This window comes from Hippocampus zosterae, chromosome 15, assembly GCF_025434085.1.
Source record: "Hippocampus zosterae strain Florida chromosome 15, ASM2543408v3, whole genome shotgun sequence".
Lineage (NCBI taxonomy): Eukaryota > Metazoa > Chordata > Actinopteri > Syngnathiformes > Syngnathidae > Hippocampus > Hippocampus zosterae.
The window spans coordinates 16,522,328-16,541,250 of NC_067465.1; the positions used below are offsets into that span (position 1 = coordinate 16,522,328).

The 18,923-nt window shown below is 43.5% G+C and overlaps 1 protein-coding gene across 4 annotated transcripts; it reads right to left on the reverse strand.

The window, feature by feature from the left end:
• Positions 1-1,932: 1,932 nt before the first annotated feature.
• Positions 1,933-14,070, reverse strand: LOC127616694 (dynein, cytoplasmic 1, intermediate chain 2a-like). 4 transcript variants are annotated; one of them, XM_052088467.1, is made up of 17 exons: positions 13,890-14,070; positions 12,654-12,762; positions 12,467-12,581; positions 10,618-10,702; positions 8,703-8,765; positions 8,397-8,518; positions 7,670-7,759; positions 7,183-7,345; positions 6,996-7,095; positions 5,905-6,030; positions 4,724-4,870; positions 4,531-4,644; positions 4,307-4,440; positions 3,612-3,756; positions 3,140-3,280; positions 2,902-3,027; positions 1,933-2,572 (listed from the first exon to the last, which is right to left on the reverse strand). In XM_052088467.1, exons 2-17 carry the CDS (start codon positions 12,759-12,761, stop codon positions 2,471-2,473), a joined length of 1,881 nt encoding a protein of 626 aa, XP_051944427.1. In that variant the 5' UTR covers position 12,762; positions 13,890-14,070; the 3' UTR covers positions 1,933-2,470. The 4 variants fall into 4 exon arrangements, with proteins under 4 accessions (XP_051944427.1, XP_051944426.1, XP_051944429.1 ...); XM_052088466.1 differs by having other exon boundaries at positions 10,618-10,759; XM_052088469.1 differs by lacking the exon at positions 8,703-8,765.
• Between the last annotated feature and the right edge of the window lie 4,853 nt (positions 14,071-18,923).

Sequence of the window (18,923 nt, forward strand, 5' to 3'; positions counted from 1 at the left end):
TTTTCAATTGTGCTCATTTTCGTTGTATTGCACGACAAATATAATAGCCGGTTTGGGGACATCATCAACCAAGCTGCTGCTCCAATTGCAATGCAATATTAAGATTAAGATATCCTTTATTTGTCCTGCAATGGATATATTGCAGGATATATTGTCCTGCTCTCCTAAATTCACATCTACACCACAAATTATAGCATCCTAACTGATTTAGCAACAACTGAAAATTCACATCGTTATTAAGGGAGAATATGTTGCAGAACTGTTGCATTATATGGTGCCCTATTAATTTTATTTAGTATGGCATACATATATAAAAGTGGAAAGATACTGTAGAGCTGTACCTTTACTCTTTATCTCTGTGTACATAATAAATAAACACCACCTACAGATACATTGACTGGTAAAAATTTCTTGATTCCTTCTATATACTGTAGATATTACGCAAATGGCGGTAAATAATTGTGAAACCTCAGAATCAGGTTTTAAAGGGTTATTTTTTTGCTGGGTGGAGCTCTTATCATGGAGCCAATAGGTGTTCAAATCTGGCACTGTCCTGCCTCCTGGTTAGCATTTAGCGTAACTAGTGTGACCAGTGAGCCATTAGTGTTTCACATGTTGTACAAGTGAACATTTTGCCATCACTAGTTAACTAGTTAAATCAAACGTCTATTTAACTAGTTGACTAGTGAGTTGGGTGACATCCACTAGTTCCACTAGTGTGACATTTTGACTTCACTAGTTCGACTAGTGAAGTCAAAATGTCGCACTAGTGGAACTAGTGGATATTTGGGGCATCACTGGTGAGCAAGTAACATTTTTGGACTCACTAGTTGGATATCAAGGCTTTAACGGTCTTAAACTAGTGCACTATCAATGTTTTATCCTCCACTAGTGAACTAGTGGATATTTCAGCTCCCACTAGTTAACTAGTGCAGGAAATCATAGGCCACTAGTTAACATGTTAGAACAATCCACGTTTCACTAGTTAACATGTTAACACTTTTAAAACCTTACTAGTATACTAGTAAGACTTTGAACCTCACTAGTTTGGTCTAGTTGGCCACTAGGGCATAAAAAAGCTGACTAGCTGGGAAGTTCCCTCTGCTTGTGTTCTTCCAGGTGTCACTAGTTCGAATTTTGTCAGCACTAGTTGGACAAGAGTGGCACTAGTTGCCAAAAATGAGTGGCTAGTGAGGATTTCTGTGCAACTAGTTCGACAAAGTGTGTCACTAGTGTGGCCGAGTGTCAAACTAGTGCTGAAAGATATCGAACTAGTGTAACACACTCATGTTTGATATCAGGGATTTGGAATAAATGCTCAAATGGCTTGCCATAAACACCCAACTTGCCTCAGTGTATCGTCACTGCCAGAAGCCGAACTGCAGGGACGCTCCATCCCCTTTATTTATATACACCCCATAATACAGTATCCCTCCACACAAAATAGTACCGAATATTTAGTCATAATGCCAGTGGCATACATCGTCACTCAAAATATATATTCCATCCGCTGGTGGCTTTATGTACACACATTTCAGTCCAACAGGTAGTTGTTTGCACTGAGAAACAATATCCAGGTAGTCACATTTTTTTTCATTGTTTTTTAATTAACAAGGTCTCAAACCATTGTTCATGACATTGAGAAACATTTTGATAAGGACTAGTTAGACTGTTACACAGACAGAAGGAAAGGTTTGGACGGTAAAGTGGCTACAAAAAGGACCTGTGGATTATACCTTCATCAACAAAGTCCACTTTGATCTTAAAAATGTGAATACAATACTATTCTTAAGCACCGCATGGCACACAGTTAAACGCTGAAGCCAGGTCAGCTTTAAAGGTTAAAAAAGCTTCAATGCTAATTATGTGTGCTTTAAGTACAAAGCAGCATTTGAAAGAAAACATCATATTTTAAATAAGTGCAAGCAGCGGAATAAATATTAAATATTTAAGTGGTTAAAATGTAACACACCTCTGCACAGGCTGCAGCGAAATAGTGTGACCAAGTTGTGCTGATCAGGTCAGGTGTATCCTTTTTTCATTATTTGCCTGACACATTCCCACCATGTGCACAAGGGTGTTGTGGAAATAGTAAAACTTGTCTTGGCAAAAACAAATTAAGCAGAAATTGGGAGCATGACGATGCAACTCCAAAGGGTTGCATATTAGCATAGAGCTTCGAATGTTAAAAGTTCCGATTTAGATTACAGTATTTAGTTTTACAGTTTGCCATACTTGATTTTTGCTCTAGTACTGCCGTCAGAGACTTTGGACAACCTAAAATGCACTCAAAATGTAATAATATCTACAAATCTCAAAAGTGTTCTATTAAAATCTAACACTGCACACATCTCCAGGCCGAGTCGGGATCTCGAAAAGGGGTTAGAGGATAAGTCGGATGGCAAAGCTCCACTCGTGTGATTTTGGGATGTAGTGCATGGGATGTAGTGTAAGAAGAGCGCTTGCATCATCAAACATTGGTGAGCTCCTCGGCTTCATCTCTGTTCTCATTGATGTCGGCCAGAGTCCTGACGAAGCGCGTCCACTCGTCAGCCTTGGGCACGCAGATTTGCTGAAGAAAAGATGAAAGACGATAAAAAGCAGCCGCTAACGGCAGAGGTGATCAACTAACCAACTTTGCTGCAGTGCTAAAAGAGGAAGGAAGTCAAACCCAAAATTTTCTTTGGGATATGTTCTATGCAGCCCCAACAGTCTACAAACGGTATTGTGATTAATATTGAATTTGTGGAATATGAATATGAACATAATCCACCCAATTTGGTCCATTTTGTCATTCCCTCTGGGCCACAGGTACATACCGATGATGGCTCAGCTTGCGAACGTCACATGGAGAACAAACCACATTTGGAATGTGCTCATTTAGTGGCTGCTTTGGCTCACCTCGCCCACATCGTACACCTGCACTTGACCCTCAGAGTCTCCGGTGGCGATCTCTTTTCCGGAGTGAGCCCATCGCACGCGGTTCAGCGCTGGAGCCCCTTCCACATACACGCTGGCAGTGGGAACCTGGTGAACAATAAGCGGTGCTACTGTGAGATGACCACCTAAAGCCTCCCCGCACCCCCAAAACGGAATGTTACAATCAGTTCCACCGAGGGTCCTCTTCCTGTGGGCGTACCTCCGTGTCACTGTTGAGGTTCCACAAGTCCAGACGTCCTGCCAGGTCCACGCAGGCGAAGAGTGCAGGGTGCGTCGGAGACCACATGGCATCGTACACGTAGTCGCAACTGTCCTCGAAGGAGTACAGCGGGCGGGTGCTCTGCGTGGAGGAAATTGATTGGCAAGAATGAGAAAAAAAACAACAACAAAAAGTCATATCCTGACTGCTATTTGGAAATGCACACTGTAAGTCTGTGGTTTGCAGTCCTGTTCCTGTAGGGCCACCATCCTGCCTCTTTATATGTCCACCTGCTGCAACAAATCCGATTGCTAAATCAGCAACACAAATGATGGCTAAATCAGCAAGGTCTGCAGATGCTGGATTACGATCTTGCGGATCATTTGTATCAGGACAGTTTTGCAGCAGGGATAGACAAGACAGCCAAGACAGCAGCCCTCCACGGGATTGCAGATAAGTGACATTAAGTCACCTTGGTGCTCCACAGTTTGACAGTCCAGTCGAACGAAGAGGAGATGAAGAGATGAGAGAAGTCCACGGGTCCTACTGCGGTATGACAGCTCAATCCCGTCACGGGTCCATGGTGGCCCTCGAATACCTCGGTGATGCCCGCCTTACTAAAAGGCAAACGCAAAACAACAGAATCAGCCTGGTGGGAAAGACAGTGGCAGTCCGTAAATTTTGGTGCCTTGGCCCTCAGTGGGGACTTTCATTCATCCATTTTCTGATCCGCTTCATTCCACAGTGGTCGCGGGGCGTGCTGGAGCCTATCCCAGCTGTCTTCGGGCAGGAGGCGAGGGACACTCTAAACCGGTTGTCAGCTAACCGCACAATGAACAACATCCACGCTCACACCGAGGGACAATTTAGCGCAGGGGTAGCCAACCAGTCTGAGACTAAGACTGCACACGCACACACACACACACACACACACACACACACACACACACACACGTGTCCGAAGTGGAAGCAGTGCAGCCAAGAAAAACAAAAATGAAGAGAATAGACCGTTGGCAAAAAATGAATATACAATAGCAAGGAACAAAGATTAGACTTAACGGTGGAAATGTAGCTCAATGCTTCTGCCGACCACACAAACCACACTGCCAGCAAGCCATTAACTTTGCTCCGCTCTTTTGTTGGAAGCGCTGCATGATGAGCACGCACCTTCCGTGCCGACAGGCGGTGTAGACGGACCCATCCTCGCTGCCCACGACAAAGTTGTTGACGTCGCCGAGCGGGAAGGCCATGGAAGTGACAGCTACTGCTTTGCTTTGCTTGAACACCAGCTCCAGACTGTCCTGTTGGAGGGACACACACACACACACCAAAAGACTCTTCCCATCCAATTGTCTTACGTGGATTTCAACAAGGACAAGCAATGCTCATACCTGCGGCTGGGACAACATGTCCAGGCTCCATGAGCACATCTTGCCATCTGTGGAGATGCTGATCAAGTTGTTGGCATTCTGGGTTCCCACCACGTTCACGCAGTAAACGGGATGCTGCGGCACAACAAGAACCAAGTATAGCGAGCGTGCGTCGATGTTGGTGGGAGGTGGAGCGATGCAGACGGGGCATTACAGTGTGTGCAGCGGCAGACAGCGGGGTTCTCTGGACCGGGGTTCGCTTGTTGCTGCGGTTGTCCCATAAGACAATCTGTCCCGAGTAGGTGCCGCCAACAACTAGGTTGGGATGAAACTTGGCAAAGCCAGCTGACATCACCTCTGACTAAAGAAAGGCACACAAAACAGTCAAGCTTTATCTCAAATATATTTCGGTCAATGGCGCTTAAAAAGGTGATGACGCACAACAATTTGCAATAAATGTCTATGTTGGATCATTTCAAAATGGCCGTCACAGCAGATTGTGACATGTAAGGTAAAGACGACATCTCTGGGTCAGCCTATTTTTCCTTCTTAGAACCAAAAGGCGTATTATTACAATGGCAATGTGAAAAGGGGCAGCCATCTTCGGGAAATTTTCTGAACAGCATATCATTTGCACTTCAAAAGCCCTTCAAATCCTACATTTAACGTGCAGATCTCAAAAGTCAAAGTCAAAACTCAGAACTGTATCGTGAAAAAAAAAAGTCCTATTTGTAGGAGTCGATGCATCAAATACACTCACTATTTTTGCATCCATTTTTTGAATTGCTTACGCTCAGTATTAATTTTTCGAGGCCTCTCTTCCAGGACGCTGTCACATTTCCTGTTTAGTTTTGTGTGTAGCATGAATTTGTCTGAATTTTCTCTCAAGACCCTTACTAAATTCCCAGTTGTTTTGCTGATCAAAGTTTGATTTGTTCCAGCGAGACCTCTGCGAAGTGTACTCGATCACCCATGCGCTTTCAATTCGGGTCTGTCATGATGACATTACATCACCTTAGCGATGAGCATGGCTTCTTTGGCTCCCCCTCAATTAACCCTTTCAGAGACAGCGGTGACTACAGTGGAAAGCTTACCACGTCACAGTGTGCGTGAAAGGGTTAATTACTCCTTCCCTATCCCTTTGTGAGTACCATAATTGGAAGAAGTGCAGCTCATTCGACCACAATAATATCAAGGAGTCCACTTGGAGGACAGGTATGAATTTCGGCCTGTATGATCTCATTGGATATTTTGGGACTTCTTTCCTCGTTTAAACGGTCTTTAACATCATAATATACCCTTAATGGATTTTCTTGAAAAAACACGGTCATCATTACAAGATGTACTCTGCGTTGTTCATTCGATTCTGTTAGCACAATGTGAACTCCCTCTAACCTGGCAGTGGAAGATGTACTCCGGGGTGTTCTTCTTGTATTTCAAGTTCCAGACAAGCGCTACTCCATCAGGCTCATGGGGAGAGTCCTCGTTGTTGTTGTAGGAGGACACAAGCAGCTCTGGGTACTGATGGAACGCAATCAGCTCATTAGGTAAGCATCATTGACAGCAAAGTATACAAATACCCCGACTTAAAAGTGCCCCAATGTAAAAGTACAGCGGGGGGATAGAAAAAAGGAAGCAACAGTGGAACTTCGGCTCATTGACAAATCACATGGTAAACCAATTTTTAGGACATACAGTGATCCCTCACTAATCGCGGTTAATGGGGACCGGGACCCTCCCGCAGATAAGTGAAAAACCGCGAAGGAGGGTATGTGAGTACCAGCATGTTTATAATATGCAATCAGTATTTATATTTTACATATTTGAGACAAAGACAGCGTTACACATATTTACTTAAATCTTTAATGTTAAAACCTTATACAGTCATTAACATTCATCAGCATTGCATTCTGATACCGTTTTCCCACTGAAACTAGTGGATAGTGGTGAACCGTGGCGACACGCCACCAATTGGCATATTGTCCCTTTCCTATTGATCAACAGAAGGCGATTCTGCCCCCCCCTCACCCCCTCAACAGCTTTGCGGCCGGGTACGTCACCACGCTGTGATTGCGTAGATGATACTGCGACAGATTTCTTGGTGGAAAACAAAGCAACATGGAAGCGAGTGTTCATATTCTTTATCATGCTTTTTACCGTGCTCAAAATGGCTGAAAAGCAGCGGAGATTCAACTCTTTGCTACTAGTGTACTGAGACAACGTAGACGACGCGAGTTTTTGTCCGAAATTGTGGGGGGCGTGCTATATACGAGGCCGATGGTGTGCAATGTTATGACGCATTACGCACCGCCCTATGTCATCACGTAATTACCGGGCAGCTACCGTGTCAGGCTTTCAAACTGCAAGCGATACGGAGCCGAACGTTGTGAAGCCGCGATAAATGAAGCGCGATACAGCCAAGGATCACTGTATATGCATTGGGTTGGCCAGGTGTGATTCAAAGTAGTCCTGTGTTACAAACCCACCTGAGGAGACCAGTCCAGACAGGTGACCACTCTGTTTTTGGTCCAGCGTTCATCTGCAAACTGTCTGCTCAGAACCAGCTTGGCACCCGCCTGCAAGTCCCTGAACAGGACAGAATGCATTGCTAGTCTTGGATTTCATCTCCGTCCTCCATTTTGTTTTCCCTCTCTCCTCATGAATGGGACTCACCCTTCCTTGTCCTCAAGATCTCGCCCACTGTAGTCAAAGCAGACGTCCACCTGCTCGCACAATGCCCGCTCCAAAATCCTGCTGCCTCGTTCGAAAAAAGCCAGGAAGTCCTCTGAGTGCAGAACCTGCAGCTTCTCTTCCTCTGTCAGCTCCTTGGGGGTGTCTACACGCACGTGCGAACAAACAAACAATTATTTTTAATGGTGGCACGGTGAGCATCTGGTTAGCACCTCTGCCTCAGAGGTCCTGGCCTTCCTGTGTGAAGTTTGCATGTTCTCCCCGTATCTGTGGGGGTTATCTCCAGGGTACATTCCAAAAATAGGCATGGTAGGTTGATTGAAGGCTCCAAATTGTCCCTGGGTGTGGTTGTGAGCGCGAATGGTTGTTTGTGTATGTGTGCCCAGTGATTGTCTGGCAACCAGTTCAGGGTGTGTCTCATAGACAGCGTGATTTGATTTGACTTGTCTGATGTTGTGATATTACAAACCTTCCTCATGTTGGTCGCCCTGGTCTTCCTTCTCCTCCTGAGCATCCTCTGCTGGTGGGGGCGCACTTATCTCATCATCCTCATCCTCATCTGTAGAGCACACAAAATACACCCATGAAACAATTCAAAGAGTACTGTCACCTTCCACATATGGGTGGTTCTGCATTTGCAAATTTCGATTCTTTTGGTTTCCAGGACCTTTCTTCTAACAGTTCAAAACTCATCTATTTGATAACATTTTGACTTTGGCGCCACCTGATTTAATTCATTCATAGTTGTCTGTGAAAAGTGCGAGTATGGTGATTTATTTGCCTCTGTGTGATGTCAGGGCAGTTTGTGTTTTAGGCTAGTATGCTAGGTAATATTATTAGTGAGCCTAATGTGAGGATGGTGCAATTGCGTTGACACAATTATCGCTGGCATCGGTCCGAAACCTTGCCCCTCAAAAAGAAACCAATTTTTCACGAGACGGCAAAAACTGCATATTTCGTCAACCGTTAACACTTGATCATCAAGCCACTTTCAACACTTGAGATTGGTCAATCGTTTGTAAAAATAACACCCTCACGTGTGGAGTGACCAACCGTATACATTTTGGAAAAATGCTTATTAGTCATTTTGTGGCATTGATCCACAACTATGAACCTCTTTTATGAGGGAGGGGACGTCATTTATTTGCTATCCCCAGGAATAGCAAGCGATTAAAAAAAAAAGTGTGTTTCTTTACCTGCTTTTTGATCTGTGTGAGCTTCAGTAGGTGTCTGGGTTTCTTTTGAATAGGAGACCATTTCTTTGGGGACAATGTCCACTTGGGTCACTTTAGACATGCCGAGCCTCACAGCCCCACGCCTGCATAGAGGCATCACAGCTCACATGAACATACGAGCAACAATGCAGCGCCAGAGAAAACTTGAAATGACAGGAGACATGGTGATGAGGGCTAACAGACATATGACTCAACACTGGTGAGTTGAAACTTTCGAGAAGCCAATTAAAGGCTGGTAGCTACAAGAGTTGAGAGGAAGAGCAGTACCCCATCAGCTCAGAGTCGGAGTGGAGTTGCAGAGTAGAGGGGTCAGGATCCCAATGCAAAGTCCTTAAGGGGCCAAACCACCAGACAAGAGTTAGCAAGAGACAGAGTGACGTGAGAAAGTGGACACGTGGACAGCAGCGGGACGAACCAATCGCAAAAGGAGACGGCTCAAGGGTGAGATGGGAACAAGTTAAAGATGGAGGAGTCAAAAGAAGGTAAGGAAAGAAAGGGGAAAAGAAGAATAAGAAGCTTGTGTTAATCGGGTAAACATCAGTGTGCTGCGGAAAAGACAAAGAGGTCAAGGGTCAGCATTTGTCACATACAGTATACTCCAGCGTGATGTGTGCAAAATTTAGTGCTCAGGGGCCAGCATTGATTTTCAAAATGGACAGTGCCAGCTCATTTGTAGATGAAATTGTTCAATTGTGTCATCAAAATTGTTTTGGGATGAATAGATTGGATTATTTTCTTTGCATTTTGGTATTATTGTTATTATTATACTAGCTGGTTCGCCGCCCTCCGGGCGGCTCATCAGCTAGTTCCTGCGGAAGGCTGATAAGGTGGTGGTTCGCCGCCCTCCGGGCGGCTCATCAGCTAGTTCCTGCGGAAGGCTGGTAAGGTGGGCCTTCGGCCCACAAAAGTGTTGTTGCTTGGTTCAACTTTTTGTTCATCTTCATTGCTTATCGCGAAAATAAAGAGATGTTTAGCTCTACTAAATAACTAACAATTTCATTGCAATGCTTGTGGGTAGACAACATTTTTTCGCTAAGATGCCCGCGCGATCGTAGTGAGCCACTGCCTGAGCGGCGCAGTGGCGGCGCGGTGAAGTAGGTACGTTTTGAAAAGGGACAGACGGAAGGACAGACCGCGTGCGGGACGACGCGCAATATATATATATATATATATATATATATATATATATATATATATATATATATATATAGAAGATATGATTAAATGACTCAACCAAAAGTACAGGTACTTCATTATAAATACAAAATGGTTTGTTTTACTAATGAACCGCCTTTTATTTTTCCAAGGGATGTCACAAACTAATCTTTTTAGAATCGATTATTACATCAATTTACTCGAGTAATCAGCATGAACGTTCGGCGCCAGAAAAGAGCGTCCTCAGCAAGAAAAGTCCTTGAGGAAACACAGAAGTGGCCAAACATTGCTTACAGATTGCCACAAATATTCTTGTGTCGAACAATTTTTGTCGTTGACTTAACCCCACTGGCTATTTTTCCCCCAGCCCTAATTTTTCCATTTCCAATAATTACTTCACTATTTAATAAGATAAATGATATTTGAATTAACCAATTTTAGAAGGAAAAACATTTACCGGTAAATAATGCAAAAAATATCAAGAGGCTCCCCTAAACTATGATAATGAGTTAATGTGTCAAAATTTCTACCTTTAGAAAAACAATAACGCTCAGTCTTAAGTCTCATTAACAGAAAGTTAATTTCATTTGTTCATTATTGTGGTGGTAGAGTTGTACACCAGAGAGAAGTTGCATTATGGTGCTGAACAATTTAAACACAACTGAAAGTATTTTGTTTTATTAATACCGTATGCATTACTACCTTCAAATGGAAGTCAAGCCAAAAATGTTCTTTGCAATTGTTTAATCAATGCTGTCAACTGAATTGGACGTCAAAGTGTCCGCGGGCACGTCATACGTGAGCGAGCCCAGCAGCGGCGCTGCATAAAATGTCAGCCTCCCGGGTGGATTTACTTGCCTAATTCCTATTGCACGGCATTAATCAGTGGCGATAAAGAGAACATTTTATTGCAAAGAAGTTCGGAGACTTGGCTTCTGCTTGAATACAGTGTTGAATGTAGTTAATGAAGTGTCTGCTTCTCTCACTCTTTCTCACAAACATACACAGCATGCATGTGTGCACGCACCTTGGTCCTGCGTTTCCGTCCCCGGAATCCTGGCTTCCCGCGTCGCTGGCCACTGATTTGTTGGAGGGAGACATGGGGGCGGGGACTAGGTAGTGAAATAGACAGGTATCCTCTGTTACTACCCTCAGGGGCTGAGCTGTCGCTGTTTGACCGGTGGGTAGTGGGAGTGAGTGGGAGAGTGAGGCGTTTGTAGGAGTAGCAGTGGCGAGTGGATGAGTCAAGCATGCAGCAGGGGCGACACGTGCGCGCACACACACACAAACATACACACGCACACACAGATACAGGAGAAAAGAGAGAATGAACATAAATGACAGGCGGGCTTAGGTATCATGCACAAAGCGGTCGGATAATGTGCGAAGAGAGGAGTGAACACAATTTAGCCAAACTGCAACATTAGACTTTGTTCAAGCTTCACCGTATCAAGCAGTCCATCAGAGGTGATCCCAGATATGGTCATACGTACAGTGATACTTTGACTTAAGCATTAACAGTGTACCATGCAATATTACAGGCACGGTACAATTGTCAGAAGGAATAAGGATGAAATTAACAGGTTCTTGCTATTCAATATTTGGAAGCGTATCCACTTGAAGTGATCGATCATCATTGGTCTTTTTCACGTGCCGTGCACATTTACTGACACGTCAGATTAAATTCTTCCACAAGAAATGGCTTGAACAAGGTATGAAGTCCAGTCCAATGTCAAACGACAAAGTGAAAGTCGAGTCAATTTTTGTCTTTGTACCCTCATTAGCTTAAAAGGATTTTGTGGAAATAAGAATGAAGCAGGGCAGCACAGTGATTTTCTGGTTAGTATGTCAGCCTCGCAGTGCACAGGTGGAAGATTCGATTCAGGCCCTGGCCTTCATTTGAGGAGTTTGCATTTTTTTCCCCATGCCTTTGTGGGTTTTCTCCGGGTACTCCGGTTTTCTCCCACATTCCAAAAAACATGCATGGCAGATTAATGGAACACTCTAAATTGTCCCTAGGAGTCATTGTGAGTGCGGATGGTTGTTCATCTCTGTGTGCCTTTCGAGTGGCTGGCAACTAGGGATTACCCCCCACTATCCGAAGACATCTGGGATAGGCCCCAGCACTGCCGCGACCCTTATGAAAGTAAGCAGATTAGAAATTTCAGCGGGGGGAGGGGGGGGGGGGGGTATTTTGTCCTGTACTGCCACCTGCTGTTGACTGCAATTGACATGACAGCAGCGCTCACGGGCTGAGCTTGCCAACGTCATGGCTCACCTGTTTTCTGGGTTTGGTCACACTGAGCCCACGGGCGCTGCTGTCATGTCAACTGCAGTCGATAAATAGCAACGTGTAAAGTTGAAATGAAAAAGCCACAAATTTGGTTGCATTATTGTTTTCATCTGAGATGTTCACATCACACTTGTTTGGTTTAATTTTGTGAAGTTGGCATCGTGATTGCGTAAAAGCCTACAAGTCAGTTTAAACAGCTCAAATTGATGTAGATAAATTAGATGCGTTTCATATTATCATATAATTAATGGTTCATTTGCCTGTATTTTAGCAGTAGCTAAACTATAAGACCAAAACATTTTCATATAATCAATTTGATATTATTGATTTTTTTTTATTGCTCGTGTTTGTTTCAAAAATAAATGAAATGAGGACATGGGAAAAATAATTGCAGATTACATCACAATGGCAATACTGAGGAGTCGGAAAAAACGGCAATTAGACTCTTTTTGAAAATTGTTCAGCCTTAATGTCAAGTCAAAGTACCACAACAGTGTAACAAACAAATACACAAAAAAAGATGTGCATGCTACTGCTGCTGCTGTGTGTGTGTGTGTGTGTGTGTGGGTGTGTGTGTGTATACCATGTTGTATGTCAGGGGTAATGCCAACACTCTGCAGCAAAGCCTCGGCCTCCTTCCTCTTCTTCTCCAGGTCTGAGTCTTCGCCACCTGCCTCCACAGCACGCTTTGAGTCTCCCTGCAGAGGAATAGGACAAGCTCAAAGAGCACTTCCAACCTCTTAATATGTGTTATTGTTCAGGCGACTAACATCCTTCTTCTTCTTCTCCTCTTCTTTTCTCTTCTTCTCCTCTCGAATCTGCGCGATGCGCTGTTTCTTCCTCTCTAGCTCGGCCTTCAGCTCACTCTTGTCGGACATACTGTGGGATGACGGCAGCATTTGTTCATCACTTACATCAGTGAATTAAAGAGGACATTCTGTCTTCAAGGCACTTCTCAGAAAAATGAAAACAAAACTTCACAATCACAAACATAATACGTACTGGAAAGAGTTAATATAAGTTTATGTGAGTACAAACAAGGGCATGTTGATTTTTAAAGAAATTTGTCATAGCCTGGTGGGGCCTGCGTCAATGAACTTGTGAGTGTCCCAATCACAGTCACGTAGTGGCCCTGGGTGACTGATAACGTAGATCCCTATTTTTGCAGCTCTACAAAGTATAAACATGTGAACATGGGATTACTTTAACCTCCGTCTTGGCGAACAAAACCAGTGTTTATGGTATGCCTGGGCTGATTCGCCGAGAAAGGAAGAAGTGGCCCCGGGCCTGTCACACTATTAATATGAGAACAGCTGCTTATTACAATGCTCTATTTATATGTGTTCATGATTGAGATTGGGCATTATTTACTGTATCACTAAAATGTTTGTTTGTATAATCTCATGCGGTCCAGTCAAGAATGCACAGCTCATAATAAACAAAATAACATCAACCAGTAAAATGAAAATTAAGATAAAAAAAGAGATGAAAGAAATATTAACTAATGAAACTCGAATACTCAAATAATCGAAACTGAAAACCCTTATGAAATAATCAGGACGGATGAACATACCAACAGCGGTGTCATTCGCAGAGAATTAAAACACATAACTACTTGTTTTTAACGTGTACTCCTACTTTTGCCCAGGTATGATGTCAGCACTTCCAAGATGCTTAACACTGCTCCTCCCGCTGTCCTGACAACTATATATCCCAACAGTAGCTATTATGACAAATTGAAAATGTATTCAAAACGAGTGAGGTTTTAGTCACTTGACCATGTCAGATAAATGTCTCCCACATAGTGGCGACCCTGCCAAACATGTTTTGGTCGAATTACCGGTAAAAGCCTCACTGTGAGCCTGGACCAGCAGTTCGCTGTCTAAATTAGCATGCTAATCCGAGAGGGCCCGCGACAAACCACGCCCAAAAAAATACAAATACAAAACAACAAAAGCCATATCGCCGAAGCACGTCGAGGGAAAAAATGGAAAGGGAATGAGCACCTGACGTCCAAGTAAAACAATTCAGTGACAAAGCAGTCCGGTGTGGTTGACCTGATTCCCGAAGAGAACAAAAACAAGGAATGGACGGTGATGATGCTGAAAACTGGAGTGCAAGACAAGACCCAGACGCCGCCCGGCACCTACGGCTGCTTTCTTCGTTGAAGCTTTTAATGAAACAAGCCGGGAATTACCGCCGCCTGCGGGCGAGCATTGTACAGAAAAGTCGTGAACAGATCTTGTATTTCCGGTCTGGCCCCGGAAAAACGCATAACCTGCGCAGGAAATACTCATTTGTGTGTTTGACATTTTTTCCATGAATAATTGGGGTGTCTGGGAAGCATATGGAGCGCACCTTTTCTCCCTATACCTTAGCTTTCCTTAGCTGTAGTTTAGAGGTGCACTCTGTTTTTTTTTACCCAACTGTCCAATGTTTTTGTGCACATTGTACTGACTCCGTGGCCACAAATATAGTATTTTGTGCACAAATTTGATCTATACGTGGGCGGGGATTTAATTGTGGCCACAGTCCACAAACACAAAGTAGATATAACATGCACGCATACTATTAATTTTTGGCCATAAAATAGCCATAAAATGTGTGTGTTTTGGGGGCCGGGGGTTCAGCTGTGGTTACGAAATAGGTACGGTATAACGTACACTTGAAAGTTGAATCTCGTCCTCGTGGCCACAAGTATTTGATTTTACTTGGAGGCTACAATTTATTATTTATTTTCGCCTGAAGTCATGTCCTCGTATATTAGAGCATTACCCTGTGCCTAGAATAGTCCTAATGCAAATCTTAATTGTTTACTCATAAAATCATTCAAACCGTTTGGTAAATTTCTCTAAGCAGTATGCGACATTTACATAGAACACGTACATGAGTGTTATGTTACATGTATGCGGAAAGGAGAAGAGAGCCAATCTCTTTTTCGTTCATGAATGCTACAGCTTCTTGTTGCTTTCAAACTAGCTTGTAGCAGACGTGTGCACATTGCAGGTCAAGGTCATCTTTATTGTCAAATATGCTTCATGTATGACATGCAGCATAGATTGAAGATGAGATGCAGCATAGATTCATCTCAATCCTCCTCAGTGCAAACATGCAAACATGCTGTGCATTAAAGCACACAGCATGACATCTTTGATCCACTGGTGAAAATGACACTTTGATTCACTCCTCTTTCATCGATTACTGCTTCAAACAACAAATTGAATGGAGGAAAAGTGGTTAAGATGGCACGACTGTCTGTTATATTTGTTGTGTTGTATTATTTTGTCATTTTATGTTAAGTGTTCTCTTGGTGGCGGCACGGGCACCCGTAGCAGCTCCTCTTGTTGTCTGTTGTCTGTTTAAGAGGGAGGAAATTTCATCTGTGCTGTGCATTTGATAATAAAGTTGTGCGTACACACATTTATAGTACATACTTGCACATTAAAACAGAAAAAGCAACAGTCAAACAAGCCAACATGTACCGGTAGTTCAACTAAATGCAAGAGCATACAAATAGTTCTTAGCTTTGGGGTTCTGTTTAATAAGAGTTCTGTGCTGCCTGAAAATAACAGTGATTATTATTATGCCAGTATACCACATATGCTTGTGTTGTGTCTAATTATTTATGTTCAATATTTATATGAGAAATATTAATCAAATAATGCAAATGTGTGCCAAGAAAATCACGTTTTTTATGTTGCATAGGTAAACCTATTTTTCTCCTCTAATTGGTTAATGAAAATGCTTTTATTCTTTTTTTTAATTCAGAATAATTGTATCCCATTAAAGATTTACTGATTTGCATTAATATTTAGTATCTTTGGGAAAAAAAAGCACATTTTCAACCTGAGCCTGAAGCTGGGCAGAGCTCCACAGCTGTGGAAAACTTTGTGTCTGGTCCCAGTGCCCAAGACCCCCCACCCTAAGGAGCTGAACGTCTGACGTCTCACCTGATAAAGACACTGGAGAGACTCGTCCTCGGCCACCTTCGACCGCTGGTGAGCCCGGCACTGGACCCGCTGCAGTTTGCCTATCAGCCTGGCATCGGCGTGGAAGACGCCATTATCTACCTCCTCCACTCAGCGCTGTCACACTTGGAGAAGGCTGGGAGCACTGTGAGAATCATGTTTTTTGATTTCTCCAGTGCCTTCAACACCATCCAGCACAATTTACTGGGAGGCAAGCTGCAGAATGCCGGAGTGGACCACCATCTCACAGCATGGATCATAGACTACCTCACAAATCGGCCGCAGTACGTGAGGTTGCAGAGCTGTGAGTCGGACAGGCTTCTCTGCAGCACTGGAGCGCCGCAGGGGACTGTTCTGTATCCATTCCTGTTCATCCTCTACACCTCGGACTTCAGACACGCCACTCCAAACTGCCACGTTCAGAAGTTCTCCGATGACTCTGCGATTGTTGGCCTCATTACAGAGGGGGACGATCGGGAGTACAGGGGACTGACGAAGGACTTTGTGGACTGGTGCCAGCAGAATCTCCTCCAGATCAACCCTAGGAAAACTAAGGAGTTGGTTGTGGGTTTCTGCAGGAAACAGTCCTCACCAGCACCAATGAACATCCAGGGTATGGAAATAGAGAGGGTGACCTCCTACAAGTACCTAGGTGTTCTTTTGAACAACAAACTGGACTGGTCTACAAACACGGACACCCTGATTAGGAAAGGACAGAGCCGACTCTTCCTACTCAGGAAACTGAGGTCTTTTGGGGTTCAGGGGTCGCTCCTTAAGACTTTCTATAACTCGGTGGTGGCCTCGGCCATCCATTATGGCATTGTCTGCTGGTCAGGCAGCATCTCAGCCCGGAACAGAAAGAGACTGGAGCGACTAGTCAGGATGGCCAGTTCTGTCCTGGGCTGCTCGCTTGACACTCTGGAGGAGGTGGGCAACAGAAGGATGCTAACTAAGCTAAAAGTTATGATGGACAGTCCCTCCCACCCCCTCCAGCCCGCCCTGACAGCATTTGGTAGCTCCTTCAGCCAGAGACTGTTACACCCGCGCTGCAAGAAGGAGAGATACCGATGCTCGTTCCTACCAACTGATGTCAGGCTGCTGAATAAATAAATAAATAAATAATAATAAGAAGAAGAAGAAAATGATGTGAATGACAATTGTAAATAGCACTGTGATTTATCAATTTTGTATTTAGATTGCACTTAATTGAACGGTGTTTGTTGTTTTTTTCTTCTTTCTTCTTTCTACCTACACTCTTGCTGCTGGAGGCTGTAAATTTCCCCAGTCTGGGACAAATAAAGTATATCTTATCTTAAAAGAAAATAGGAACAAGATATCCGTTATTGAACCTAAGAGGGAAAATTTAGACCAGCAGTTATGTATTATTATTATTATTATTATTATTATTAGTAGTAGTAGTAGTAGTAGTAGTAGTAGTAGTAGTAGTAGTAGTAGTAGTATCATCATCGACATGACAATCAGAAAGACACCGGTCAATTTAAGTGTCAATCCGGTAAGTGGCAGCACCGCTTCGGCACCAACACGGAAACGTTTCTGTCTCGAATCCTTTCCCCGGACAGGTTGCTCCATGTTTGTAGTTCCCCAATTGTTGACCTGTCAGCGTTGTAGTACAACTTGTCACTGGTCTGCTGCCCAATTGCGAGTCTGCCTTTGCTCTGTGCACTCTTCCACGGCCAGCACAGCGAGAACCAGGGCGTCGCACCAGGGCGTAGCACCACGCCGCCGTGGGGACGGGAGGGGGGGGGGGGGATTTTTGCTAGTTGTCTCCGCCCCACTCGCTCCAACTTAGCCAACAAGCCGAACAAGTTGACAGCTAGCATCGAGCTGATAGTCGACGGTAGTGAGCGAGCTAGCATCAATCCAGTTAGCCGGCTAGAGAGCTAGCTAGCTAGCTTTGCGGAAGGAGGGGGCACCGAGAAACCAACAAGTAGCAGACCGGACAAAAGTGACCAAAAAAGTAAGTAAATAACAACAAACTCAAACCAGCGCACATGAGGTTGTTCGCACGCTCAGTGCTCGAAAAGAATGCTAGCAGACTTAAAGCTGCTCGACTAGTGTCACTGGTTTTCTGCTGTCAAGACCTTTTTTCTTGCGGTTCATTTTCACCTTGAGAAGTCTTAAAAATAGCTTGCACGTTCACTTTGGACGGAGCAGAGTATTTTGCTTCAAACGAAATGTGATGAAATTATTCACAACTGTCAGTTTTGGATGGCAGAAAATCAATTTAACTCCCACGACGAAAGTTTAAAAAGGCCCTGACTTCCATTGGCACTCACAAAATGCTTTCAATGCTAAAGAGACAATCACAAAAATTATGCATTTCATTAAAAAAAAAAAACATGCAGCAACCATGTCTTCACCAAATATGTTTTAACTGCTGTCTACAGATGAGCAAGATCCCAAATGCATTGCATAATTTAAAAGACAATTAGTGCTGCAACGAGCGATGAATTTAATGGCGGCTCAATCTGTCGAATTAATCGATTAATAATAATAAAAAAAATCCATCCCTTTCTTCCAAAACAGGACTTAGTTTCAAATTGATTGTGCAAAATGCAGTTGCATAAATTAAATAAGTTAAAATCTTGATCATTGTTTTCCAGAGAAAAAGCAAATGTCTTATTTTTGGGTAAAAATAAAAACCTAAAAGATAAGCAGTCTACTTTCATGGAGGAATACATATGAAAGCAGTGGTGTCCATTTGCAGCCCATCATCCATTTTTCAACAGCTCACCGCATATACCAAAAATGACATTTGACATGGCCACGAATAATTTAAAAATTAGTTCCTGTACTGTAGCTACAAATAAATGAGTTGCAAATAAAATAGCACAATTTCTCTTCGAAGCATTGTGGTGAAAAAAAGATCACTTCATTTTGGAAGCAAAAATTCTGATTTTTGAACGTGATTAATCCTAAAGTAACTGTGTTAAAAAGGTTTAGCTTACTGCAGTTTGCTCTTGTTTTGGTTCTGAATGTGGAGGTGGGATTTGCTGGCTGTTTAGTACAAGGGTGTATCCAGTGTAGTGGGATACTGGGCAGAGAGCACCC